At 42.7% G+C, this 27,933-nt stretch overlaps 1 protein-coding gene and 1 long non-coding RNA gene across 2 annotated transcripts; one reads left to right on the top strand and one right to left on the bottom strand.

Moving 5' to 3' along the window:
- Positions 1 to 45: 45 nt before the first annotated feature.
- On the bottom strand, positions 46 to 26,157 carry LOC145860324 (uncharacterized). Its single transcript, XR_014380303.1, has 2 exons — positions 23,560 to 26,157; positions 46 to 355 (listed from the first exon to the last, which is right to left on the bottom strand). It is a non-coding gene; the product is annotated as an uncharacterized LOC145860324 (long non-coding RNA).
- Positions 1,240 to 3,054, top strand: LOC100194505 (Y+L amino acid transporter 1 (Y+LAT1)-like). Its single transcript, NM_001139591.1, is given in 3 exon segments — positions 1,240 to 1,323; positions 1,783 to 2,326; positions 2,329 to 3,054. Coding segments are annotated over 2 exon segments (558 nt in total). The 5' UTR covers positions 1,240 to 1,323; positions 1,783 to 1,799; the 3' UTR covers positions 2,360 to 3,054.
- Positions 26,158 to 27,933: the final 1,776 nt, after the last annotated feature.

The following is a 27,933-nucleotide window of genomic DNA, read 5'->3' as shown; positions in this document are numbered from 1 at the left end:
CGAACTGGCTCGAAGTCCGTAACAAAAAGGGAGACAACGTGGAGATAAGGAATACCAAAAATATATTTATTAACTGAAGTAACGTAAATACAATTAACAATGGTGTGTGTAGTCAGTCATCAGTAGTGTAAGTGAGTGTGGTTGCGTGCATAAATGTGATAATGAGGGGTGTTGAAAGGTGCCAAAGCAAACAAACAAAACAGCCACAAAAAAAATGCCACAACCAAAATCTGCCCGTCTGCATGGAGAGAGTCTCCTCAATGAATGGGGAAGCTGTGTATTTATTCCGGGACACACCCGGGCCCAGGTGTGTCCCATGTCGCTGACGACCCTCCCAGCTCCGCCCGCCGACATCCTAATAAGGAAAACAAGAGGAAAGAGAAAGAATACGGCAGACAGAGTGGGAGGGTCGTCACAATACTCCCTGTCACAGTTTCCCAAACTCGTTCCTCGGGACCCCAAGAGGTGCATGTTTAGGTTTTTGCCCTAGCACTACAGAGCTGATTCATATAATCAAGTAATCATCAAGCTTTGATCATTTGAATCAGCTGTGTAGTATTAGGGCAAACAAACAAAACGTGCACCCCTTGGGGTCCCGGGGACTGAGTTTGGGAAACGATGTAGTCAGTCACACTTGATATTCTATTTTCTTGTATATCACCTTATAAGACCTTCCATAATCAGCTTATGGTTGTACTCTAGGCCTCTTTTCTTCATTACCCCCACCATACTACTGTTCAGACATGGTATCATGACTTCCTGTGTACTGTCAATGTAAAATGTTTCCCTTATATTAGAGGTCATGTTTGTTTGTGACTGCCATGTTGCGAAAACTAAATGGTCGGGGGCCGTACTATGATAGATTTCATCATTCAGGTCTCGGCCTAGTCTTTACAGTACAGGAATATGCAGTTACAAAGTAATTCAAGTACACTTGAGTGGGATCAATGATGGGACTTGACTCCACAATAATATCCACGTAAACATTTTGGTTTGGTTTTACTCGGCCCAGTGAACTGCATCCCACGTTTATCTGGACTCCTTCAGGGCAAGAAGAGTGGGGGGAGGCTCTCTTTCTGAGTACCGACATTCTCCCGAAATAGCAGGAGAGAGGGCGTCATCGCTGGGAAAACAGCCGTTGCACTGGGATTGCAACACTGACCGTCCTGTTGCTACCTCTCAACTGTGTGAGCTCCACCAGTTATCTTAGAATCAGGAAACTCATCTTGTGGGGACATGACTGGTCGACGTTTGAGCATTCAGCCTTAGAAGAGGAAAATCCCTGATTCTCTGTTGTGACCCTTGTTCTCTTGTAGATAACAGGTAGGTGGTGCAGTAAATGTATATATTTTTTTTACTATCTTTTATCACTAGATCATTGGGTTTATCGATTTGTTTTCTACCCGTGACTTGAACTCTTTGTGTAGACGACCATGGTAGAGGAGACTTACTTGTGACCAGAACATTGTGTCCATTTGTACAATTACAATTGCATAGAATGTATATTTGACCCTGCCGAAGATCTAAGAGAGCAGGTGCTCTGGCACTCCTTTAGAGGACATGGCAGGAGAATTGTTTCGGTTTTAGTATCAGGGAGCCCCTTAGGCCAATCCAAACTTAAAGAGATACTTCACCCCAAAATCGAACAAAACTAAAGTGAAAGATTGGCGCAGTTTTTTTTAGTGTAATTGGTTTTGGAATTAACTGAGGGTGGGCCCTGTCTAATATTTTAATCGGAATACATTTTTATTAATTTGACCTTTAACTTCCTGTTTTCCTCAGCTCCACATTAAGGCAGAATGAGAGAGAAGCTGGCTGCCATGTCGCGATCGCTCTGCCCCGGCTCGCAGGCCGAGTCCAGCGACGACCTAAAGACACCGAATGGCGGCGAAGAAAAGATGCAAATGAAGCGCGAGATTTCCCTCCCCAATGGCATCTGCCTCATCGTGGGCAACATGATTGGCTCTGGAATCTTTGTCTCACCTAAAGGCGTCCTCATGCACAGCGGCTCCTATGGGCTATCGCTAGTCATCTGGGCTCTCGGCGGCATCTTTTCCGTTTTCGGAGCACTGTGCTATGCAGAGCTGGGAACCACAATCACAAAATCGGGCGCTAGTTACGCTTACATCCTGGAGTCGTTTGGCGGTTTCCTAGCTTTTATCAGGCTGTGGACGTCCATCCTGCTCATTGAGCCGGCCAGCCAGGCGGTCATCTCGCTGACCTTCGCCAACTATCTAGTGGAGGCGTGGTACCCCACCTGCCAGCCCCCCTACGACGCCATCCGCCTCATTGCTGCCGCCTGCATCTGTAAGGGACCTGCCTCTGTTTGTTTTTACCACTAACATTAAGTTACAAATGAAGACTTTATGGACCAGTTTCCCGGACAAAGATTTAACCTAATCCTGAACTAAAAAGCTATTTGTCCGTGTCCCAGAAACCGTGGGTTTTATCAATTTCTATTGGGGATAACTAGGGTCTAGTAACAATGACTATTTTAGGTAAAGACTCAAAACATTTCCAGAATTGTTCTTTGAGAGGCTTCTGGTAGAGGTGTGTCTATTCATGTCTGTCTAAACGTGATTGTGAAGAATATAATTGACTTGGCTCTATTTTTGGAATGAAGGGTGTTTTGGAAAGTTATTTTCTTTTTGTGTAATGGTACTGTATGTTTCTTTACTGGAATAAGGCCATATTCAGATAAACCACTCTCTTTAGTCACGCAAACACATCCTCAACTCAATGCCCAGTCAGAGCATTAAAATAGCCCTGCACCCACTTTGCTTTGTGCGGCTCCTCTTGGCCATCTGAAATTGGCACTGAGCTGGTATTTAGGTTAGAGAGCAGCAATGCCATGATTCAGCCACACTGTCCAGACTAGAGTTTCCCTCAGCCCAGAGACATCTGCCACTAATGCAAGAGAGGCTGACAGCCAGCATGAATCAACTACGATCTGTGTCTGTGGTTCATTAACCTAGTAACTACAGTGCTTGTCTGTGTAAAACAGGCCCCATTAAATGGTTATCTCCTGGTCAGGACATATAATTGGGCCCTAGATTGGTTTGACTGAAGTTTGGTTTCTCCTCGCAAGCACGCACACACACACACACACACACACACACACGCACACACGCGCACACACACGTTTGACTCATCATTATGGAGTGAGAGAGAGACACACACACACGCCATTAAACATGCCATTATTCTTTTTTATCCGCCAGTAGTGTGTCATCTCTGTTCCATCAGTTTCATGGCAGTGAAGGGATGTGAGGTGCTTGCCTTTCCCTCTGCTTCAGTTACCATTGGTCTCAGTTACACAAACAGTACAGATTGTTCTGTGACAGAGATCAGCTATTTTGGGATTTGGAAGGGGTAACTCAGGAGCACACAGATATTACAACAACAACAAAAAATCTATGTTCTACTTTTGTTCTGCTTTGTCCTTTTTTTTCTCTCCTCTACTTTGCATCTGTTTCCTACAACATATCATCTCTCTCACCCCCCCCCCCCCCTCTCTCCCTCTCTCCGCCAGGCATGCTTATCTTTGTAAACTGTGCCTATGTTAAGTGGGGAACCATGGTCCAGGATCTGTTCACCTACGCCAAGCTCATGTCACTCATCCTCATCATCATTATAGGTATCATGAAGATAGCCAAAGGTAGGAGAGATTGTGATGTGGAGGGGATATGGGCGGAAGATTCACTCTTTTCTTTTTTTTCTGCTGATTGTCGACTTCCTCCATGCCGTTTTTTAAAAATGGTTTGCTAGCTTGTTATTTAGCAACGTCCACTATAATCTGGCTAACATTTTCGGAGAATGTAGCACTGCTAGCGGAATGGCTCCTTCTGTTAGCAGCCATTTTAAAGCACGGGGAATAGTGAGGGAGGGCACCCCTTTATGTGGAAGAGAGAGCCCTTTCCCCATGCTTTTGAATGCATTGCTAACAGGAACAATCCCTTTTCACTAGCATTGCTACATTCTCCGAAACGATACCCTAGGGAATTCGACAATAAAATGATTAACATCCCTTTAAAGGGGAAATCTGCAGTACAAACAATAGCAAAGCATACACCCAGCCACAGTTTTGGTAAAAACTGAGGGATGAGGCTGAAGAAATGTAACCACACTCCAATTCATAGACAAAGCTATGGTTACGAGGACTGACTATCCATGATAGTATACTTTTGAGGCTATTTAGTGTTTGTTTACAATTATATTATTTACAAACAATGGAGCAAAATAATCTTTAGATTTTTTAACTAAGTTCATGAGGCATTTAGAAGATACTGTATATAAGGAATCACTGGGCATATTGTATATCGTTAATTTAAAAAATGAATCACAAAAATGATTCACCAATCTCAGATTGCCCCTTTGAATGTTCAGAGTGACAAGGGGGAAAGAAATTGAAAGATACGCAATAGAAGGGATTAATGCTACTTTTCTATTTCTCTCCGCCCCGTTTCCCTATTTCTCCCTCCTGCCTGTAGGAGAAACCCAGAACTTTCAGAATCCATTTGAGGGTTCCTCCACGGAGCCTGGGCCTATAGCTCTGGCCCTCTACTCTGCTCTGTTCTCCTACTCTGGCTGGGACACACTCAACTTTGTCACAGAGGAGATCCAGAACCCAGAGAGGTAATCTCCCTGTTTCCACATTCTTTTATAACTGTGCCATACATTCTCATGGCAAGTCTTACAAGGCATTATACATGCATGATTTTTATTCCTACTTTTTTTAGTTGATCGGATCTGTCTTAGCCCAGAGAGTGGTGGACATGTTAGCAGGCGTTATACACCCAGCAGGCGTTATACACCCAGCAAAGGATATATCTCCTCTCTTACACTCTCATAGCCTTCGTCCATTATGAACTCAAACATATTTCAGACTGTACTGTTTATCACTGTACCTCGTGCCTGGTTTAATTTGAGTTCAGCCCATATTCAGAGTAGCTGCGTCAGTAGTGTCATCCCCAATCAGCCATGCCCCCTTCACCCAACACTTTCTGCCCTTAGAGCAAAGACAACATCACTATTCATGATTGGACTGTATATTTGGATGGTGATACGATGATTACGCACCAGGGGTAAAATGGGAGCCATGCTCAAAGGCCTAATTTGGCATGGTGGTGAAGAAAGGACAAGGTTACGTCTTGAATAGAGACAAATGTTTATTTGCATTGGGTTTATTTATACTTGGGTCTATAGTACAAGAGTCCGAAAAATGTTGTTCAGGGAACCTTTTATAAGGGTGATGGATATTTTCTTATCGATGATAGCTTCTTTTAGTAACAAACAATCACCAGTTTTTCCCAAACATTTAAAATAAATATTGGTGTATAAGAAGTATTGAAAATGGCCTCATCCACTAAATGAAAATGATGGATTTGTTTCGCTGACCTATTGACCTCTTGGACTTCTTTATTTCTATAGGAACCTGCCTCTGGCCATTGCCATCTCCATGCCCATTGTGACCATCATCTACCTGCTGACCAACGTGGCCTATTATGTGGCTCTGGACATGCCCTCTCTACTAGCCAGTGACGCCGTCGCTGTGGTGAGAACCCTCTGACCCACGTGCTAAAAATAGGACCAAATATGAGGCTGTTAAGATCATGTGACTGGTCTCTGTGTTCGTGTTCTGTGTTGTTAGACAGTACTCCAGTACAATATATCAGATAACCCCGAGATGACCATTTTTAATAATTTCAGGAAATGTAGTTATTTTACTAGAAGACACGTTGTTGCGTGCAACATACGTGATAGCACTCTGAATTCGACGGTGTGTTTTAAATATAATAATTATCTACCTTTGATAATATACTGAACAAAAATATAAATGCAACATGCAACATTTTCAAAAATATCAGTCAATTGAAATAAATTCATTAGGCCCTAATCTTTTGATTTCACATGACTGGGAATAAATACCATTAAAAAGAAAATGGGCCTCAGGATCTAATCACGGTATCTCTGTGCATTCAAATTGCCATTGATTAAAAGCCATTGTGTTCGTTGTCCGTAGCTTATGCCTGCCCATACCGTAACCCACCGCCACCATGGAGCACTCTGTTCACAACGTTGACATCAGCAAATTGCTCGCCCACACGACGCCATACACGTGGCCTGCGGTTGTGAGGCCTGTTGGACGTACTGCTGAATTCTCTAAAACGAGAGGTTCTGTGCAACTTCCAGCGTGCGTTTACTGTGAACACTGAGGTTGTACCCGCTTTAAGTTACAGTTTCAGACAGTGGTCAAATTGGCTTTATAAAATAAAATGCGTTATTATTTCCATACCATTATTACAGAGAATCAGACAAATTATGCTACCCTCTGCTTATTGGCTACTTAGATTATTCAAGCCTGTCTCAAAATACAACACTGCCCCTTTAAGACCAAGCTTAGAGGGAACATTGGTTGGATGCTGCTTATGGTAGAGAAATGAACATTGGATTTTCTGGTAACAGCTCTGGTGGACATTCCTGCAGTCACCATACCAATTGCCATACCAATTGAACGCTCCAAGGCATTGTGTTGTGTGACAAAACCGCACATTTTAGAGTGACCTTTTATTGTGCCCAGCACAAGGTGCACCTGTGTAATGATCATGCTGCTTAATCAGTTTGTTGATGTGCCACACCTGTCAGATGGATGGATTATATTGGCAAATGAGAAATGCTCCGTAACAGGGATGTAAAAAATTTGCACAAAATTTGAGAGAAATAATGTTTTTGTGCATATGGACATTTCTGGGAACTTTTATTTCAGCTCATGAAACATGGAAGCAACATTTTACATGTTGTGTTTATTTTTGTTCAGTGTATTTTACTGAACCCATTTCATCTAACCCCACAGACTTTTGGAAATGCGGTCCTGGGACCGTTCAAATGGATCATTCCCATTTCCGTGGCCATGTCCTGCTATGGAGGACTCAACGCCTCCATCATCGCTGCCTCCAGGTACTGACCACATTTTTCTGAAGTTTAAAGGGATAGTTCACTTTTTTGAAGTTTTAGCTTTCTTTTTTTTTTTTACATGCATCTAAGGTGTTATTGTTTCATCAAAACTTTTTAAAGTTTGTTAGATGGTTATTCAGCAACCAATGTCAACAATCACCCAGCTAGCATAATTGGAGCATGTAGCATGATAGTGAAAACGTATTGAACTAGTTAGTGGTCATTGAAAGCCAGAGCTTTATCCCTTCAATGACTGGCAATGGACGTTATCTGAGATATTTGAAAGTCCTACAATCAACCTGTGGTTAGACCACCTCAGATATTAAAATCAAGTTTTACGTCCGAAGCGCTGAAACATTCCATTGTGGCCGCTGAATGCCCTGTCCAGGTTGTTTTTCGTGGGGGCGAGAGAGGGACACCTTCCAAACAGTCTGAGTATGATCCAGGCAGAGCGCTACACACCTGTCCCGGCCCTCATATTCAACGTGAGTGACATCACATCTCCATAGAGCATAATGCTCTCTTTTTGATATCTTACTGTATAGTATATCTCTCAGGTCACAAGTGCGGGCCATGGCCCACCTAAAGCAACCCAAAAGGAATCTGTGATCCATCTTTCGAGAAACACTAGTCTATGGTGCATTCGGATCAGACCCACAGTGGAATGTCACTGATCCCTGGGTTGTGTGTTCTTGCAGGGGTTGATGGGCTTGATCTTTCTGTGCGTGGAGGACGTGTTCCAGCTCATCAACTACTTCAGCTTCAGCTACTGGCTCTACGTGGGCCTGTCTGTGGCCGGCCTCATCTACCTGCGCTTCACTCAGCCAGACAGACACAGACCTGTTAAGGTAATGCTAGAAAGATTTGGTGTCTGAATTTGAGTCTGTGTGTTTGATTGGCTTGTCTCACTCTCTCACACACATACAGACGAGAGAGAGGGATGCCAATGGATGAGTAAACTTGCATCTGCGTAGTTGTGTATCATCACCGTCGTTTGACCTGCTGTATCCCGGCTAACCACTAGCTCCTCTCCACAGCTCTCCCTGTTCTTTCCCTTCGTTTACTGCCTGTGCAGTCTGTTCCTGGTCATCGTCCCTCTGTACGGCGATACCATTAACTCCCTCATAGGGATCGGCATCGCCCTGTCTGGAGTGCCTGTCTACTACGTGGCCATATACCTGCCTGAAGACAGGAGGCCCAAGTTTATATGCAGACTAAATGGTAAGGATCAAAGCTGTAGACACACAGACACAGGGCTGATTTCCCAGATACATTTTACGACTACTTCAGGACTTGAAAGCACGCTAAATGGAAATGGTTTTTTTTGAAAGTGCTTTTTAGTCCAGGAGTTTTTGCAGAAAATTTTGGCAGAAAATGACCGTAACATATTCATATGCATCATAGCTAGAAAGTAACTGTCTTGGAAGTTTCTTGTGATTTTGAATTCTAATTCTGCCATTTCATGTCTGAACAAATATGATTTCAATTTGTGTGTAGCAGACTGGCGTGTCCACACATTTTCATGTGTTGCGGATTCATATGTTTAAGAATGAAAAGTTGAAAGTGTGACCTGGAAAAATCGAAAGATGTGGTATCTTTTTGAAGCATGTTAGTAAAGGGTGCTAAGTTGGAAGTCTATTAAGAACGCCTGAGTTTATGTGGGTGGCTGATTAACAAAGAGTGCCACTGTAGGCAAGAGACAGATATACACTGAGTGTACAAAACATTAGGAACACCTTCCTAATATTGAGTTGCACCCCCTTTTTTGCCTCAATACCTCAGAGCATGGACTCTACAAGGTGTCGGAAGCGTTCCACAGGGATGCTGGCCGATGTTGACTCCAATGCTTCCAACAGTTGTATGAAGTTGGCTGGATGTCTTTTGGGTGGTGGACCATTCTTGATACACACGGGAAACTGTTGAGTGTGAAAAACCTAGCAGCATCTGGCACCTACTACCATACCCCGTTCAAAGGCACTTAAATATTTTGTCTTGCCTATCCACCCTCTGAATGGCACACATACAGAGTCCATGTCTCAATTGTCTCAATGCTTAGAAATCCTTCTTTAACCTGTTTCCACCCCTTCATCTACACTGATTGAAGTGGATTTAACAGGTGACATCAATAAGGGATCATAGCTTTCACCTGGATTCACCTGGTCAGTCTCTGTCATGGAAAGAGTAGGTGTCCTTAATGTTTTGTTCACTCAGTGTATTTACTATTGATGGTGACGGGAAGGATAAATTACTCCTTTTGGGGTTTTCAGAAGGTTATCATCACTGTAGCAACCGCAGCTCTGTCTGTTGTTACAAATTGATTGTTGTGCATCCTATGCATGTTGACCAGTGAACAACAAGTCCTCCGAGTGTAATTTGATTAGACTGTTTTTAGACTCAGTGGTTTGTTTTTGGCTGTGGCTCTGGGGACTAGGAGTATATCATTAAATGTGGTTCAAGGAAATGCCATGTTTGTCAGTCCACAATGTCACAGTCTGTCCCTGAGCTTTGCTTATCAAGCCCCAATGTGACTTAGTAGTCTGGTGTATCACATTAAAGAAACCACATATCAAAATGTATTTTTGGCTTTTCCAACGTAAACTCTGCCTGAACTCTTGTTTACATTTCTCTTTCTCTCTCCCCCCTCTCCCTTTCCTTGCCAGCCTGGGTCACCAAATACACCCAGATCATGTTGTACTGCTGTCTGACTGAACTTGATGTGGAACCAGAGAAGCTAGCAGACAGCAAAACTCAGTGAGGAGGCCTGGTGGCCCCCCTCTCCTGGCCCATGCCACGCATGATACACATGCCTGGAACACGAAACCTGACTGAGCCGTGCGTGGACAAAGGCTGCACTGAAGGGTTGGCTGGTGGGGGCACGATCCTTGCCCAAGTACCACATTGCATTCGCAAAGGCTTTCCATATCTTGAGGACAAAAGAGGAGCTGGTACTTGATCATGTGCGAAGAAACTGATAACTGTGGGATTATTCTTTTTTGGTGAACATATTATATTTTCCTATAAGAGTATGACTGCTCATTGTGTAATATGCTCATGGTAATATAATGTTATGTGCTTACCCATGTTCTTCTTCAAGTGTTTATACCTTAATGTTCCTCCAAGAGGTTTACCTACTTATTTCTTTGGATAGCACTTACAGTACATGTCCTACAGTTCTGACAGTCAACAGTCTTTGGCTTGTGTCTTTTTGTGCTGAGTCACTGAGTCACTTTGTGCTGAGTCACTAAGTGGTGGTCTAACAATGTTATGACTCACAAAACATGGCCGAATGGACCAATCAGTATGCTGTAAATTACATACAGTAGAACTAATCACATAACGCATGTATTAATTACAATATGAGCTCTCAAACAGGGATTTCATTATTAAAGTGTTTGGTTTTTAATTGCTCAATGATTATATTTCAATGTGCTAGTACCTAACACTGTTGTGGCCTACCATTTTATTTAGCTAGGCTTGGGCTCCAATGCAACCCATTTTTATCTCAATATCAAATCATTTCTGGGTAACAATTAAATACCTTTACGGTGACTGTTTTTCAATTAAAATGGACAAAAAGAAACAAGTAGCTTCTTAGCAAAGAGTAATTTCTCAAGCAAGAATTTTGCTCGGACTATCTGCAAGTGGTCTGAGTGGGGAGGGGAAAACTGAAGACTAGCCGTTATTGACAGAGGTTTGGAACTCTTTCTTATTGGTCTATTAACCAATTTACCACCTGGTGATGTCACCGGGCAGACCAATACGCCATCCCACCAAATCAGGCTGAAATTTCAGGCAGTCTTTTTAAACAGCTTTTTACACTAAAATGGCATTATCATAATTTTCACTATTTCACAGTATTATTCAAACTTCATAGTGCAGACGTATATATATATATATATATATATATATATATATATATATATATATATATATATATATATATATATATATATATATAAAACACAGGAAATCACTTTTTTGATAACACTAGGCCTTCAAAGCTCTGAGTTACTCAGGTCAATAGCACTGTATATCACTTTTATAGTGGCCTGAATCATGTTATATTTGATGTTTTCATGAAGCTAGAGACTTAAAGTAGTCGTCAGGGCTATTTGCAAAGTATAATTTTCGAATCGTTTGGATGTTAGGCAATCTGGCACACGTGGACCACTGTCACAACTTTTTTCTCTCTGTTTCCTCAGCCCACCTCCCTTTACCAACCTTACTCTATCCCTCTCTCCTTCACTCCATTTCTTTTCCCTTGATCGTTATTTTTCTCTGTCTCTCTCTTCCTCGTTCTTGGGAGATGTTACAACACCTGATTAGGGTGTAGTTATGGCTTTTGACATTTTGATAAAGATTCGATTGATCCTTACCCAAAAGGTGTTCCATTTTACGTTCTTAAAGCTGTGATTAGTCAAATCATGTGTTGTTTTCTTGTTACCATCATTTTCTAGTATGAATTAAATATTGAATATCTATTTCCATACCTCTAATGCCTTTTCATTTCCAAGGCTCATGTTATGTCAAGAGTTGACCTGCTTTTAAACTGTTGTCTAATCAAAACATCTAATTACAGCATTTCACATCTTTAAATAATATGGTAGCTTCACTCCAAATCCTGAAAGGCATCATCCTCACACAGTGCAACTGGCACCGACTTGGGTTTGCTCCATTCAATCGTATTGGTCGCTGACGTTGATAACACACAAAACATGATTCACTGCTCTGCTGCTGTTTCCTATTTTCAGTAGCTTCAATCTCCACAACACTCAAAACTCGTATCTGCGACTGTACATCTCTAGATTTTATTGTTGGACATTAAGGATGGGGATTCCTTTTTTCCCCTTTGAGCAGTTTAATAATGTGACCATTTCTGTGCTAAATGGTACTTTACATAAACTTGATCATGATCACTGTATTCCTGATTCTTGTCCGGTCTTCCTGTCACCTACTCTCAGGCAGAGTATGTGAGCGGAGCATAGCGAGGAGTGGAGTGTACCTAATTTGACTGGAGTGTGGAGCGAGTTTCCCAAAGGCTGGAGCTTTGGCCTTCTTGCCCGCTCCAGTAGAGCTCACTTCACCAGCTCAGGGCATGTCCGGCCCATCATGCATTAGTAGTCTACTTGTGTGCTGCTATACACCCCTTGCTTTAGCTACTTTCGCGGAGTTCGCTAAATATTTTCATAAGGAAACTGATAAAACACACAGGTGCTAAATCAAGGTGACTTACAAAGATGAGGGAGTGGGGTGATGTGGTGTCCACACCTAAATAATCATTGTGGAATCTGAAAAGACACGTATCCCGAAAGCATGCTGGTGTACTTACTAATTGCACATGCTAACAGAAAGAAATGAGGTGGGTAGCTAGCTAAGTGTGTTATTGTAGCAAAGTATTTATAAACCCAAAAAAATCTGATCTCTAAAAAGTTTCGTAAATGTTCGTTCTATTATCTATACAATAGGCCATCATTGATTTTGGCCCAATAGGCCTGGCATATTACCTCTTTCAAGGAGCTTTCTGTTTTGATAGGGTTATCTTACCTAAAATCCGTTAGGTCTACCTACAGAAGAAAATAAAAAAAAACAACCAAGCATCCCTGCCCAGCCTGGCAAGATTTGCTCGAAGGGTGTTTAGCATCCCCAGTGGCTCTGGAAGCACTGAGAGGGTATTATCCGCTGCTGGCCTGCTCTCCAGGCACCATCGCATGAGCCTGAAGCCACAGACAGTGTTTCTAAAAATGAATTCAAAGTCACTAATAAACCTAATAAGGCATTTTTTGTTTAATTTGTATTTAATTCTAAGTAAGTCACAGCCGATATGTGCAATTTATGGACTATACTAAGTGCTTAATGTCCCTGCCAGCCTAGTGTCACACTTACAAATGTTTCACAATGTATTTCTTTTTTGGCTATAGACTTGAAATTATTTAACGTAAATAATTTATTTTTGTGCCTTCTTAGGATATCTGGCTGTCTGGCTCCTGACCTATAGTGTTCATATGCTTTTTACATGCTGTTAATATGACATATAGCCTATTTGAAATGACGAGCGCTTCTTACAGTCACCTTTTCCTGTTGTTTAATGAAATACTTTTCATTTTGGTTTCAATACTTCAAAACCAAGTGGTAAGTAGTCACAAAAATAGATGGGTGTTGGTTAAATTGGGATTTTTAAATTGGGATTTTAATGAATGGAGTAAATTTGGAGCAGTAGTTTTTTATTTTCCTTTGAGCTAGGAGTTGTTTTTAGTGGAGCGGTACGCAACTGCTTCATGAGCGATGAGCGGGATTTCTGACTGCTCAACTCTGCTCACATACTCTGCTCTGTTGCAACGTCTTTTCATCAGATGCAGCAAGGGCGCTGTTCTAGAGGGGGTTTCAGGGGTATTATCCTTGATCGCACTCTCACATGCTACGACAAGATCTCTAGGCTCGGGTCAATGGGCGTCTGAACATTGTGCTTATTTAAAAAAAATATATATATAATCTCACTACCGAGTTCCAAATTGCCTGTGGAAGCAACGTCAGCACAATAACTGTTCATCAGGAGCTTCATGAAATGGGTTTCCATGAGCAGAAAACACAAGCCTAAGATCACCATGAATCATGCTTCACCATCTGGCAGTCTCACAGACAAATCTGGGTTTGGCGGATGCCAGGAGAACACCTGGCCGAATGCATATTGCCAACTGTAACGTTTGATGGAGAAATAATGGTTTGGGGCTGTTTTTCATGGTTCGGGCCCCTTAGTTCTGGTTAAGGGAAATCTTAATGCTACAGCATACAATGACATTCCAGCTGATTCTGTGCTTCCAGCTTTGTGGCAACAGTTTGGGGAAGGCCCTTTCCTGTTTTAGCATGAAAATGCTCCCGTGCACAAAGTGAGGTCAATACAGATATGATTTGTCGAGATCAGTGTGGAAGAACTTTACCGGCCTGTACAGACCCCTGACCTCAACCCCATCAAACACCTTTGGGATGAATTGGAACACCGACTGCGAGCCAGGCCTAATCATCCCAACATCAGTGCCCGACCTCACTAATGCTCTTGTGGCTGAATGGAAGCCAGTCCCTGCAGCAATGTTCCAACATCTTGTGGAAACCTTCCCAGAACAGTGGAGGCTGTTATGGCAGCAAAGGGGAGAACAACTCCATACTAATGAACATGATTTTGGAATGAGATGTTTGACAACCAGGTGTCCACATACCTTTGGCCATGTAGTGTAGGGGTTAACACATTTCCCAGGGTTGAATCATTTCCATGCACTCATCTGAAATGGCAAGTTGTCAAATTCTATTTATGTAAACTTCTATTTCTTTTCGCACTACACTAGGTCCTAAGGTTCAGAGTCTAATACAATAGTGATGAGTTACCTTGCCTGACAAGACTTGTGTTAGCTCCCCAAGTAGCGGCTAGGTTTTAGCTCAAATGGCTAACAAAGACGGTCATGAACCTGGTTATGACTTGTCAATGTTCAGTGTATCACATAAAAGCTGAGGTAATAATCCTCAGTTAGATCTCAAGAGCGCCTCACAGGAGTTCAACTCTCTCCCTGTACTGCCTCTCACATGCCCTGACCATGCGTTTCACCGGTGTACATGACCTGTCTGTCTGTTGTGTCAGGGTACTTGGCAGGGATGCCCCTTAAAAAGCCCATGTAGCTTCCTAGAGTGCCTTCGGAAACTATTCAGACCCCTTGAGTTTTTCCACATTTTGTTACGTTACAGCCTTATTATAAAATTGATTAAATTAATGTTTTTCCTCATCAATCTACACTCAATAACCCACAATGACAAAGCAAAAACTAGACATTTCTGCAAATGTATTAACAATAATAAATGGAAATACCTTATTTATATAAGTATTCAGACCCTTTGCTATGAGACTCAAAACTGAGATCAGGTGCACCCTGTTTCCATTGATCATCCTTGAGATGTTTCTACAACTTGATTGGAGTCCACCCGTGTTAAATTCAATTGATTGGACATGATTTGGAAAATCACACACCTGTCTATATAAGGTCCCACAGTTGACAGTGCATGTCAGAGCAAAAACCAAGCCATGAGGTCAAAGGAATTGTCTGTAAAACTCTGAGACAGGATTGAGTTAAGGCACAGATCTGGGGAAGGTTACTCAAAAATTGCTGCAGCATTGAAGGTCCCAAAGAACACAGTGGCCTCCATCATTCTTAGATGGTAGAAGTTTGGAACCACCAAGACTCTTTCTAGAGCTGGCCTCCTGGCCAAACTGAGCAATTGGGGGAGAAAGGGCTTGGTCAGGGAGGTGACCAAGAACCTGATGGTCACTCTGATAGAGCTCCAGAGATTCTCACGTGGAGATGAGAGAACTTTTCAGAAGGACAACCATCTCTGCAGTACTCCACCAATCAGGACTTTATGGTAGAGTGGCCAGGCGGAAGCCAATCCTCAGTAAAAGGCACATGACAGCCCACTTGGAGTTTGCCAAAATGCACCTAAAGACTCTCAGACCATGAGAAACAAGATTCTCTGGTCTGATAAAACCAAGATTGGCCTGAATGCCAAGCGTCACGTCTAGAAGAAAATCTGGCACCATCCCTACTGTGAAGCATGGTAGTGGCAGCAGCATGCTGTGGGGATGTTGTTCAACGGCAATGACTGGGAGACTAGAGGAAAAGATGAATGGCGCAAACCCTGGGCTAATTGTGTGCTGCCTTATTGGACTCCCAATCACAGCTGGATATGATGTAGCATGGATTCAAACCAGGTACTGCAGTGACACCTCTAGCCCTGAGAAGCAGTGTCTTAGACCACTGCGCCACACAGGAGCCCAAATACAGGTGTGCCAAGCTTATAGTGTCATATCCAAGAAGACTCAAGGCTGTAATCGCTGCCAAAGGTGCTTCAACAAAGTACTGAGTAAAGGGTCTGAATGCTTACAGTTGGGCAAAAAAGTATTTAGTCAGCCACCAATTGTGCAAGTTCTCCCACTTAAAAAGATGAGAGAGGCCTGTAATTTTCATCATAGGTACACTTCGACTATGACAGACAAAATGAGAAAAAAAATCCAGAAAATCACATTGTAGGATTTTTTATGAATTTATTTGCAAATTATGGTGAAAAATAATTATTTGGTGAATAACAAAAGTTTATCTCAATACTTTGTTATATACCCTTTGTTGGCAATGACACAGGTCAAACGTTTTCTGTAAGTCTTCACAAGGTTTTCACACACTGTTGCTGGTATTTTGGCCCATTCCTCCATGCAGATCTCCTCTAGAGCAGTGATGTTTTGGGGATGTCGCTGGGCAACACGGACTTTCAACTCCCTCCAAAGATTTTCTATGGGGTTGAGATCTGGAGACTGGCTAGGCCACTCCAGGACCTTGAAATGCTTCTTACGATGCCACTCCTTCGTTGCCCGGGCGGTGTGTTTGGGATCATTGTCATGCTGAAAGACCCAGCCACGTTTCATCTTCAATGCCCTTGCTGATGGAAGGAGGTTTTCACTCAAAATCTCACGATAAATGGCCCCATCCATTCTTTCCTTTACACGGATCAGTCGTCCTTTGCAGAAAAACAGCCCCAAAGCATGATGTTTCCACCCCCATGCTTCACAGTAGGTATGGTGTTCTTTGGATGCAACTCAGCATTCTTTGTCCTCCAAACACAACGAGTTGAATTTTTACCAAAAAGTTATATTTTGGTTTCATCTGACCATATGACATTCTCCCAATCCTCTTCTGGATCATCCAAATGCTCTCTAGCAAACTTCAGATGGGCCTGGACATGTACTGGCTTAAGCAGGGGGACACGTCTGGCACTGCAGGATTTGAGTCCCTGGCGGTGTAGTGTGTTACTGATGGTAGGCTTTGTTACTTTGGTCCCAGCTCTCTGCAGGTCATTCACTAGGTCCCCCCGTGTGGTTCTGGGATTTTTGCTCACCGTTCTTGTGATCATTTTGAACCCACGGGGTGAGATCTTGCGTGGAGCCCCAGATCGAGGGAGATTATCAGTGGTCTTGTATGTCTTCCATTTCCTAATAATTACTCCCACAGTTGATTTCTTCAAACCAAGCTGCTTACCTATTGCAGATTCAGTCTTCCCTGCCTGGTGCAGGTCTACAATTTTGTTTCTGGTGTCCTTTGAAAGCTCTTTGGTCTTGGCCATAGTGGAGTTTGGAGTGTGACTGTTTGAGGTTGTGAACGGGTGTCTTTTATACTGATAACAAGTTCAAACAGGTGCCATTAATACAGGTAACGAGTGGAGGACAGAGGAGCCTCTTAAAGAAGAAGTTACAGGTCTGTGAGAGCCAGAAGTCTTGCTTGTTTGTAGGTGACCAAATACTTATTTTCCACCATAATTTGCAAATAAATTCATAAAAAATCCTACAATGTGATTTTCTGGATTTTCTTTTCTCATTTTGTCTGTCATAGTTGACGTGTACCTATGATGAAAATTACAGGCCTCTCTCATCTTTTTAAGTGGGAGAACTTGCACAATTGGTGGCTGACTAAATACTTTTTTGCCCCACTGTATGTAATTGTGACATTTCAGTTTTTTATACTTGATAACTTAGCAAAAATGTCTAAAAACCTGTTTTTTCTTTGTCATTATGGGGTATTGTGTGTAGACTGATGAGGGGGAAAAAAATATTTAATCCGTTTTAGAATAAGGCTTTAAAGTAACAAAATGTGGAAAAAGTCAAGGGGTCTGAATACTTTCCGAATGCACTGTACAAACTCTTTTTGACCAGACCCTGTTGAGAGGTTGAGTATTGCCCGGATGGTTATTGTTTTTCATAGAAATTCCTTTTCTACATCACAGTCTCCGTTGGTAGCTAGCTTTACAGCTAGCTATTAACACTTGGTTAGCCGACCTTCTACAGTGCCTTCAGGAAGTATTCACACCCCTTGACTTTTTCCACATTTTGTTGTGTTACGAGGTGATTCAAAATGATTTAGTTGTTATTTTTTTATCAACGATCTACACAAAATACTCTGTCAAAGTGGAATAATAATTCTAACATTTGTACAAAAAAATATGAAAAATTAAATACTAACATATCTTCATTAGATAATAATTTAACCCCCTGAGTCAATGCATGTCATAGTCACCTTTTGCAGCGATTACAGATGTAAGTCTTCCTGGGTAAGTCTCTAAGAGCTTTGCACACCTGTATTGTACAATATTTACACATTCCTTTTAAAGTTCTTCAAGCTCTGTCAAGTTGGTTGTTGATCATTGCTAAACAGCCATTTCCAAGTCTTGCCAAAGATTTTCACGTTGATTGAAGTCAAAACTATAACTAGTGCCACTCAGGAACATTCAATGTTGTTTTGGTAAGCAACTCCAGTGTATATTTTGCTTTGTGTTTTAGGTTATTGTCCTGCTGAAAGGTAAATTTGTCTCCCAAAATCTGTTGGAAAGCAGTCTGAAGCAGGTTTTCTAGGATTTTGCCCGTGCTTCTAAAAAAAAAATCCTAGTCCTTACAGATGACAAGCATAGCCATAACATGATGCAGCCACCACGCTTGAAAATATGAAGAGTGGTACTCAGTGATGTGTTGTGTTGTACTGGATTTTTCCCAAACAGAACGCTTCGTATTCAAGATAAAGTAAATTTCTTTGTCTTCAAATATTTGTATTCTGTACAGGCTTCCTCCTTTTCACTCTGTCATTTAGGTTAGTATTGTGGAGTAACTACAATGTTGTTGATCCATCATTCGTTTTCTCCTATCACAGCCATTAAACAGCCATTAAACTGTTTTAAAGTCTCCATTGGCAAAATTTTGAAATCCCTGAGCGGTTTCCTTCCTCTCCGACAACTGAGTTAGGAAGGACGCCTTTTGGTAGTGACTGGGTGTATTGATAGACCATTCAAAGCGTAATTAAGGGATTTTCAATGTATGCTTTAAAAAAAAATTAACCATCTAAACATCACACCTGCGGGACAGGTACAGGAGGGCAACAACAACTGCCCGAGTTACACCAGGAACGCACAATCTCTCCATCAGTGTTCAGACTGTCCGCAATAGGCTGAGAGAGGCTGGACTGAGGGCTTGTAGGCCTGTTGTAAGTCCTCACCAGACATCACCAGCAATAACGTCGCCTATGGGCACAAACCCACCGTCGCTGGACCAGAAAAGTGCAAAAAGTGCTTTTCTCTGACGAGTGGCGGTTTTGCCCCACCAGGGGTGATGGTCGGATTCACGTTTATCGTTGAAGGAATAGGCATTACACTGAGGCCTGTACTCTGGAGCAGGATCGATTTGGAGGTGGAGGGTCCGTCATTGTCTGGGGTGGTGTGTCACAGCATCATCGGACAGAGCTTGTTGTCATTGCAGGCAATCTCAACGCTGTGCTTTACAGGGAAGACATCTTCCTCCCTCATGTGGTACCCTTCCTGCAGGCTCATCCTGACATGCCCCTCCAGCATGACAATGCCACCAGCCATACTGCTCGTTCTGTGCGTGATTTCCTGTAAGACAGGAATGTCAGTGTTCTGCCATGGCCAGCGAAGAGCCCAGATCTCAATCCCATTGAGCACGTCTGGGACCTGTTGGATCGGAGGGTGAGGGCTAGGGCCATTCCCCCCAGAAATGTCCGGGAACTTGCAGGTGCCTTGGTGGAAGAGTGGGGTAACATCTCACAGCAAGAACTGGCAAATCTGGTACAGTCCATGAGGAGGAGATGCACTGCAGTACTTAATGCAGCTGGTGGCCACACCAGATACTGACTGTTACTTTTTTTTGACCCTCCCTTTGTTCAAGGACACATTATTCAATTTCTGTTAGTCACATGTCTGTGGAACTTGTTCAGTATATGTCTCAGTTGTTGAATCTTGTTATGTTCATACAAATATTTACACTTGTTATGTTTGCTGAAAATAAACTCAGTTGCTGAGTTTTGCTGAGTTTAGAACCCTCTGTGGAAAGGGTTCTACCTGGAACCAAAAAGGGTTATCCTATGGGGACAGCCTCGTAACCCTTTTGGAACCCTTTTTTTCTAAGAGTGTAGGCCAGTGACACAAAATCTCAATTTAATCCATTTAGAATTCTGTAACACAACAAAATGTGGAAAAAGTCAGGGGGTGTGAATACTTTCTGAAGGCACTGTATGCATTAATTGCCTGGGTAAGGAAGATGCCAAAGAGGCACTCAAGGACCCTGAGTTCTGTGAGCACTGCAAACTGCTGACGAGGGCAGGTCTGAAGAGGACACTTAAACAAGCTTTGTTCTTGGTAGTCCCTCTCGCCTCCGAGCCAAGAGCAACAGCTGAGGCTCAGCTCCCTGCAACCGAGCCCAGTTGGTGCAATGCCATGGAAAGCCTCGACTCAATCCCCTCACTGTCTAATGATGTAGTGTCAGAGGAAGGCGAGTTAGGGGATGACGAGGATTAAATCTCACAGATTTCCTCGAGATAGCTCAGGAGATGGTGGCCGACAACCCTGTTCTCCCGCCCTCTCAGGCCCAAAGGCCTGACGGTGCAGAGAGCAGTGGAGCTGCCTCTGCTCCATTGGAGTTTTGGCTCCTTCATGTCTGCAAGCGGGCCGGGGCACAACTCAGGGCCTATTAAGGGGCCTATACAATGGGAAAGAGACTCACGTCCCATACGGCCCCGATAAAATAACTGCTCCCCGCAGTACCAGCTTGCCTCAGGGAAGCTAAGACCTTGTGGGATAAACACCTCACTAGCAAGATTCTCACTAGCAAGATTCTTGCTAGTGGTACCCTGAGCCTGGCCATGTACAATATGGAGGAATCCGGGTTTGGCAACCCTCTCACCGTGGAACCGTTACTGACACCAGTGCCTCACTCCCTGGGAAGATGGAGTGCTTTACTGCGTCCATTTTTTTAGAAGACATACAAGGCATCAGCTCAAGCCATCAGAGCTCTCAATGTGACGTCTTTATTGTTGGCATATCAGGCTGAGTTACTAGAGTTGGTGGAAACTCTGGCCCTATACGCTTGGGAGGAGATCTATATGATTAAAGACCTGAACTTCCATGACACCCGTAGTGCCATTCAAGGCTGTGGTTGTACCATGAGAAAGGCGGTGGAAGGAGAAAGGGAGCTTTGGTTGAGCTTATCAAGCTTAACAGACAAAGAAAAATTGGACCTCCTGGATGCCCCAATGACACCCAAGGAGTTGTTCAGGTCCACTATCGCTTCCATGTGGCAGAAGTGTGACATGCGCCCAGTGGTGGAAAAAGTACCCAATTGTCATACTTGAGTAAAAGTACATATACCTTAATAGAGAGTTACTCAAGTAAAAGTGAAAGTCACCCAGTAAAATACTACTTGAGTAAAAGTCTAAAAGTATTTGGTTGTAAATATACTTAAGTATCAAAACTAAACGGAATTGGTCAAATATATTTAAGTACCAAAAGTAAAAGTAAAAATATAAAATATTTCAAATTCCTTATATTAAGCAAAGCAGATGGCACAATTTTCTTGTTTTTAAAATGTACGGATAGCCAGGGGTACACTCCAACGCTCAGACATAACTTACAAATGATGCATTTGTATTTAGTAAGTCTGCCAGACCAGAGGCAGTAGGGATGACCATGTTCTCTTGATAACAGAGTGAATTGGAACATTTTCCTGTCCTGTTAAGTACTCAACATGTAATGAGTACTTTTGGGTGTCAGGGAAAATCTATGGAGTAAAAAGTACATTATTATTACTTAAGTACTTTACACCAATTCATGAGCCAGAAAGAAGGCGAAGCCTTCAACTTCTGCCTGCCCCGCAGACCCGTTGGTTCCTGCATCTCTCCCCAGACTCACAACAATGCAGCAATCTGCCAAGACTCTGGCTCCTGAACCAGGCCAAACCTGTAGGGAAGCAGTCTCACACTGCAGCCGAAGCAAGGATTCAACCCTCTAACCCTCCTAAGGGAGGTAAGAAGCAGTGTTGTGTTCGAGACCACCTAAAGCGAGACCGATTCAAGACCAAGACCGGAGCAAATCGAGTTCAAGTCAAGACCGGGGGGGGACAAGGGTTCCGAGACTGAGTCAAGACCGAGACCAGAAAAATGCGAGTCCAATTCAAGACCATGATTGTTTTTTCAAAACACCACCATAATTAGAGTTCAAAATGTCTAATATTTCTGTGTTCATATTTTAGAACAAGAAATTGATTCTTTAGACATTCAGAATAGTTAAAAATGCATACTAAGGGAAAATAAAGACACTTTACAAATTATTACTAACTCAAACACAGTGGGGAACAATGGGCCTTCCACACCTTCAGAGAAGTGTTAAGAATTTATTAAATTATTATTAGAACAATATAATAATAATAATAATAATATTAATCTCATCAGTTTTTTGTTGGAAAGGAAATGGTTAACACGGAAGAGAAAAAAAAGATCCAATCAGGATTTTTCTTTGCTGGTCTCTGGTGAGATACATCTAGCTAGCTAAGTCAGCCATTGGCTAGGCCATCAGAAGCTAGATAAAGGCATCTGCCATTCAACTGTATTAGGGCAACATTTTGGAGAGACAGTGGAATCAACCAATCACATTTTGACTGAATGGATGGGACCGTTTTTACAAAAACTTATTGAAACTTCTGCCTTCTTGAAGGCCAACAGGCCACTGAGCAATAGCGATCAGTAGTTTTCCCACGGCCTAGCTAGCTAGCTTTTAAGTTAAGTTTCAAATTATCATCATCTGGTGAGTGGACCTGTGTTTTTTATTGCAGCACGCTTGCTATTGTTAGCCATCTCTTTGAAAATAACTTGTGTGTGAAAGATTGTTGCATTTAAGTTGGAACTGACAGCATTTTAGCAACATGAAATCTTATTAAATTGTTATGTTTAGGAATTACGCATACTAAGACATTTGTGAAATTTCTATAGCAATATAGAGTGGGAAAGTGGCCGTGCGTTTGGACAATTAATAGACACTGCAGTAAATAAAACCAAATAAAAACACCTGTCTTGTCCAGTAACGGAGTCTACACAGACCGGTGCGCTATAGCCAATCAGTGCTACAGTAGGCCTTTATACAAACAAGCCATTTGTCACACATGGCTGCCATCATTCACTTTGAACTGGACTGTGTGTTTACAGGCAGTTACAACAACAACTTTAGATCATTAGCACGCATTCACCAAAAGCCACAAAATACACCTGAAAGGATTTCTGCAAATATGTAAAAACCACAAGAGTCCTCTTACATTTGGGAACTTTACAGTCCTATTGATCAAACATCCATGAAAAGATAGGCTCTTTCTCCCTCAGTTAACGTAAACTCACTCACTTTTGTACATCGCCTTGGTCCGTACAATTGACCTTATTTTAGCGCCACAAAAACGTAATACTTCCAGATCAACTGTAATGTCAATACCATTGTAAAGCACAATTTCTCCCCTTTCCAACAGAATCAGTGACATGTCATCCACGCTGCCCGTTTCTGCATGATTCAAGAAGGCAATGAGTTCCGTCGGGTCTTTTTAAAAATGGCGGGTGGGGAAGCGACACTAATGCATGATAGTGAGAGATATCTTGTGGGAAGACGGCTTTTTTTCACTTGATCTGTCCAACTTATTATCTTATCGCCTCTAAAATGTAAATAAAACACTATAAAGAGGTTATATAATGTGTCATTACATACCTATTTGAAGGTTTGCGTCGAATTTGAATCGGGTTTTTAGGGCGGTGCTAAAGTGATCTTCAGAAGTAAACATTGTCTTTTGAGAGTCATGATCGCTTGCAGTGACGACGCAAAAAATGACTAGGTATCTCCCCCCTCCTTACCCCGTCACTGTCCATTTCTTGTTTTTAAACGATGAGAGAAGTGCTACACCTGGTGGAGAGAGATTGTAAGACAGAAATAGTTGCTTTACGCGTGCTGTACGTTACGGCATGACACGTCACGATGTAACGGAGGGTCAGTTATTTCAACTTTTCTCCAATACTATAGAGCCATTACTATGTCGATAAACGCTTGAATAGAAACGTAGTTCACACCCCAGATTTTGAAGTCAACACAGTCCCATTAGTTTTCTTTGCAGCCTCGTTTGAATGTCGCGGTTGCGCACATTTGTACGGAATGGGGTGAGTTTACTTTATGCACATCAACAACAACAAGATCAACAATTAATGCTATCCAGAGCAAGATGAGCTAAAATCTAACGAAGGAACATTAGATAAACCCTCTCAAACTTTTTCAGCTAGTTGGCCGTCAAAATTGCACTGATAAACGAAACCTCCTCGTCCTTCTGCTGCTTGCCTGCCAATGCATGCTTGTCAAAATCAAACACCCAAGCTAACTGGCTAAAGTTGGCTAGCTTGCTAGCTAGCTACTTCCAGATGCAAATGAGAGAACACCTCACTCTGACCATTTTACTCGCTGTAGCAGAGCTGGTTGGTTAGGCTGTTTACATGTTATCTAGAGCATTCTTGACTAACTATTACTTTTTTTGCCTACGTTTCCTAACATTGGTCATATTCAGCGGGTGTTACGCGTTCATAAATTCTTCAGCTATTTGCGCTCTGGCACACTCAGACGAGAGTGCTCTGAAATCGGAGTAGATAGCCAGAGTAAATTTGCAAACGCAAGAGATATGCTAACTGATAACAGCTTTTAAGTTCTTGCTAGCTAACCAAATAACACCTGCATCTCTAGCTGTGTGTAGCCACCGAAAAATGATACGAGGGGAAAAGTCAGTCACTCACCCACTCCTCCAATGGCATGACATGACATCCTCCTAGCATTGTATTGACATTCCCAGCTTTAGTTACATTCATCCGTTTTTGTCAAGAATATTGAGTCATTGAAATCAATTGCTCACAAGAGAAGCATGCTTGAGAATAACCAGGAAGGTGAGGGTCTCACCTCATTCACCACTCTACCTGTCTGTCTCCAATGGATGTTTTTTTCAGAGAGTAGGTGATCCTAGCAAATCTTTACGTGAGATATCTCATTCATAATATCAGAGAACCGGGGTTACGCCAATAACCTTGAAGGGGAACTCCACCCGCTGATTTGGCCTAGTTTTTGGCTTGCTCCTCAAGAAATGCTGGCAGCCATGACAGCAGCCAAACGTGAGTGGGCTTGGGTGTGGTTTGATTTGGGTGTTTCTTGGGTATGTCCTTGCCAACACCAAGACACACCCATCTGTCAGAAACTTGCCTGCAGCTGTTTCCCCCCACTCAATCACAACAAACAAACCTCCTGCAGGTTGAGTTCAATAACTACAGGCAGATGTATAGTGAGATGCCGAAGGAAGCTTTAAATAGGTCAGTGGTCTACAGAGTAATATGAGAGGAATGCTTCAGTCTGGTTTAAGAGCCCATCATAGCACTGAGACTGCACTTGTGAAGGTGGTAAATTACCTTTTAATGGCGTCAGACCGAGGCTCTGCATCTGTCCTCATGCTCCTAGACCTTAGTGCTGCTTTTGATACCATCGATCACCACATTCTTTTGGAGAGATTGGAAACCTAAATTGGTCTACACGGACAAGTTCTGGCCTGGTTTAGATCTTATCTGTTAAAGATATCAGTTTGTCTCTGTGAATGGTTTGTCCTCTGACAAATCAACTGTAAATGTTGGTGTTCCTCAAGTTTCCGTTTTAGGACCACAATTGTTTTCACTATATATTTTACCTCTTGGGGATGTCATTCGAAAACATAATGTTAACTTTCACTGCTATGCGGATGACACACAGCTGTACATTTCAATGAAACATGGTGAAGCCCCAAAATTGCCCTCGCTGGAAGCCTGTGTTTCAGACATAAGGAAGTAGATGGTTGCAAACAGAGATGCTTGTTCTAGGTCCCAAGAAACAAAGAGATCTTCTGTTGAATCTGACAATTAATCTTGATGGTTGTACAGTCGTCTCAAATAAAACTGTGAAGGACCTCGGCGTTACTCTGGACCCTGATCTCTCTTTTGACGAACAAAACAAGACTGTTTCAAGGACAGCTTATTTCCATTTACGTAACATTGCAAAAATCAGAAATGTTCTGTCCAAAAATGGTGCAGAAAACTTAATCCATGCTTTTGTTACTTCTAGGTTAGACTACTGCAATGCTCTACTTTCCGGCTACCCGGATAAAGCATTAAATAAACTTCAGTTAGTGCTAAATACGGCTGATAGAATCCTGACTAGAACCCAAAAAATTGATCATATTACTCCAGTGCTAGCCTCCCTACACTGGCTTCCTGTTAAGGCAAGGGCTGATTTCAAGGTTTTACTGCTAACCTACAAAGCATTACATGGGCTTGCTCCTACCTATCTTTCCGATTTGGTCCTGCCGTACATACCTACACGTACGCTACGGTCACAAGACGCAGGCCTCCTAATTGGCCCTAGAATTTCTAAGCAAACAGCTGGAGGCAGGGCTTTCTCCTATAGAGCTCCATTTTTATGGAAGGGTCTGCCTACCCATGTGAGAGACGCAGACTCGGTCTCAACCTTTAAGTCTTTATTGAAGACTCATCTCTTCAGTAGGTCCTATGATTGAGTGTAGTCTGGCCCAGGAGTGTGAAGGTAAATGGAAAGGCACTGGACCAACGAACCACCCTTGCTGTCTCTGCCTGGCCGGTTCCCCTCTCTCCACTGGGATTCTCTGCCTCTAACCCTATTACAGGGGCTGAGTCACTGGCTTACTGGTGCTCTTCCATGCCGTCCCTAGGAGGGGTGCGTCACTTGAGTGGGTTGAGTCACTGACGTGGTCTTCCTGTCTGGGTTGGCGCACCCCCTTGGGTTGTGCCGTGGCGGAGATCTTTTTGGGTTGAAGAAATCCCTCTAGTGGTGTGGGGGCTGTGCTTTGGCAAAGTGGGTGGGGTTATATCCTGCCTGTTTGGCTCTGTCTGGGGGTATCATCGGATGGGGCCACAGTGTCTCCTGACCCCTCCTGTCTCAGCCTCCAGTATTTATGCTGCAGTAGTTTGTGTTGGGGGGCTAGGGTCAGTCTGTTATATCTGGAGTATTTCTCCTGTCTTATCCGGTGTCCTGTGTGAATTTAAGTATGCTCTCTCTAATTCTCTCTTTCTCTCTTTCTTTCTTTCTCTCCCTCGGAGGACCTGAGCCCTAGGAACATGCCTCAGGACTACCTGGCATGATGACTCCTTGTTGTCCCCAGTCCACCTGGCCGTGCTGCTGCTCCAGTTTCAACTGGTCTGCCTGCAGCTATGGAACCCTGACCTGTTCACTGTGATTATTATTATTTGACCAAGCTGGTCATTTATGAACATTTGAACATCTTGGCCATATTCTGTTATAATCTCCACCCGGCACAGCCAGAAGAGGACTGGGCACCCCTCATAGCCTGGTTCCTCTCTAGATTTCTTCCTAGGTTTTGGCCTTTCTAGGGAGTTTTTCCTAGCCACCGTGCTTCTACACCTGCATTGCTAGCTGTTTGGGGTTTTAGGCTGGGTTTCTGTACAGCACTTTGATATATCAACTGATGTAAGAAGGGCTTTATAAATACATTTGATTTGATTTTGATTTGAATGCAATTGCTGAATTTATGTAGATATTCTAAACTAAGTGTTCTGATACATTTCAAATGTAGTAACAGGTCCATGTAGAATAAACAACCCTTTCCATAATACCATAGAAGCAGTATTCTGCTAATATAACAATGTGCACCTTTCACATTTAATTGTCATTCCCAGCCAAAACAGATACTTTGTCTATCTGCATTTTGTCAGGTGGTAATTGGGCTACCTTGGCATGTCAGAGTGCTCATACCGTCCTGTGTGGTAGCACGTATACAACAGGAGTTTCCTGATCCTAGTGCATTATACACAGGGTTTCTCCCTCCCCATATTGACTGATACCATTCTATTCAATAATTAAGACAATACAAGTAAAAGTTGTGTCTAGTATAATCGTAAAGCCGAGTTCCAGATCTCTCTCCATTCAGTGACAAGCATGTCTGTCAGTCTGGATTTCATAACATCATCTTGCAAGTCTCCATGTGCTGGCTCCATACATGTTTCTGTGAACACATACAAACAGTCACTGTTCTATTAC

The sequence above is a fragment of the Salmo salar genome, chromosome 14 (genome assembly GCF_965601325.2).
Source record: "Salmo salar chromosome 14, fSalSal1, whole genome shotgun sequence".
Classification (NCBI taxonomy): domain Eukaryota; kingdom Metazoa; phylum Chordata; class Actinopteri; order Salmoniformes; family Salmonidae; genus Salmo; species Salmo salar.
Note: the sequence above shows the minus strand (reverse complement) of the source record. Positions and strands in the feature narration are given on the sequence as shown.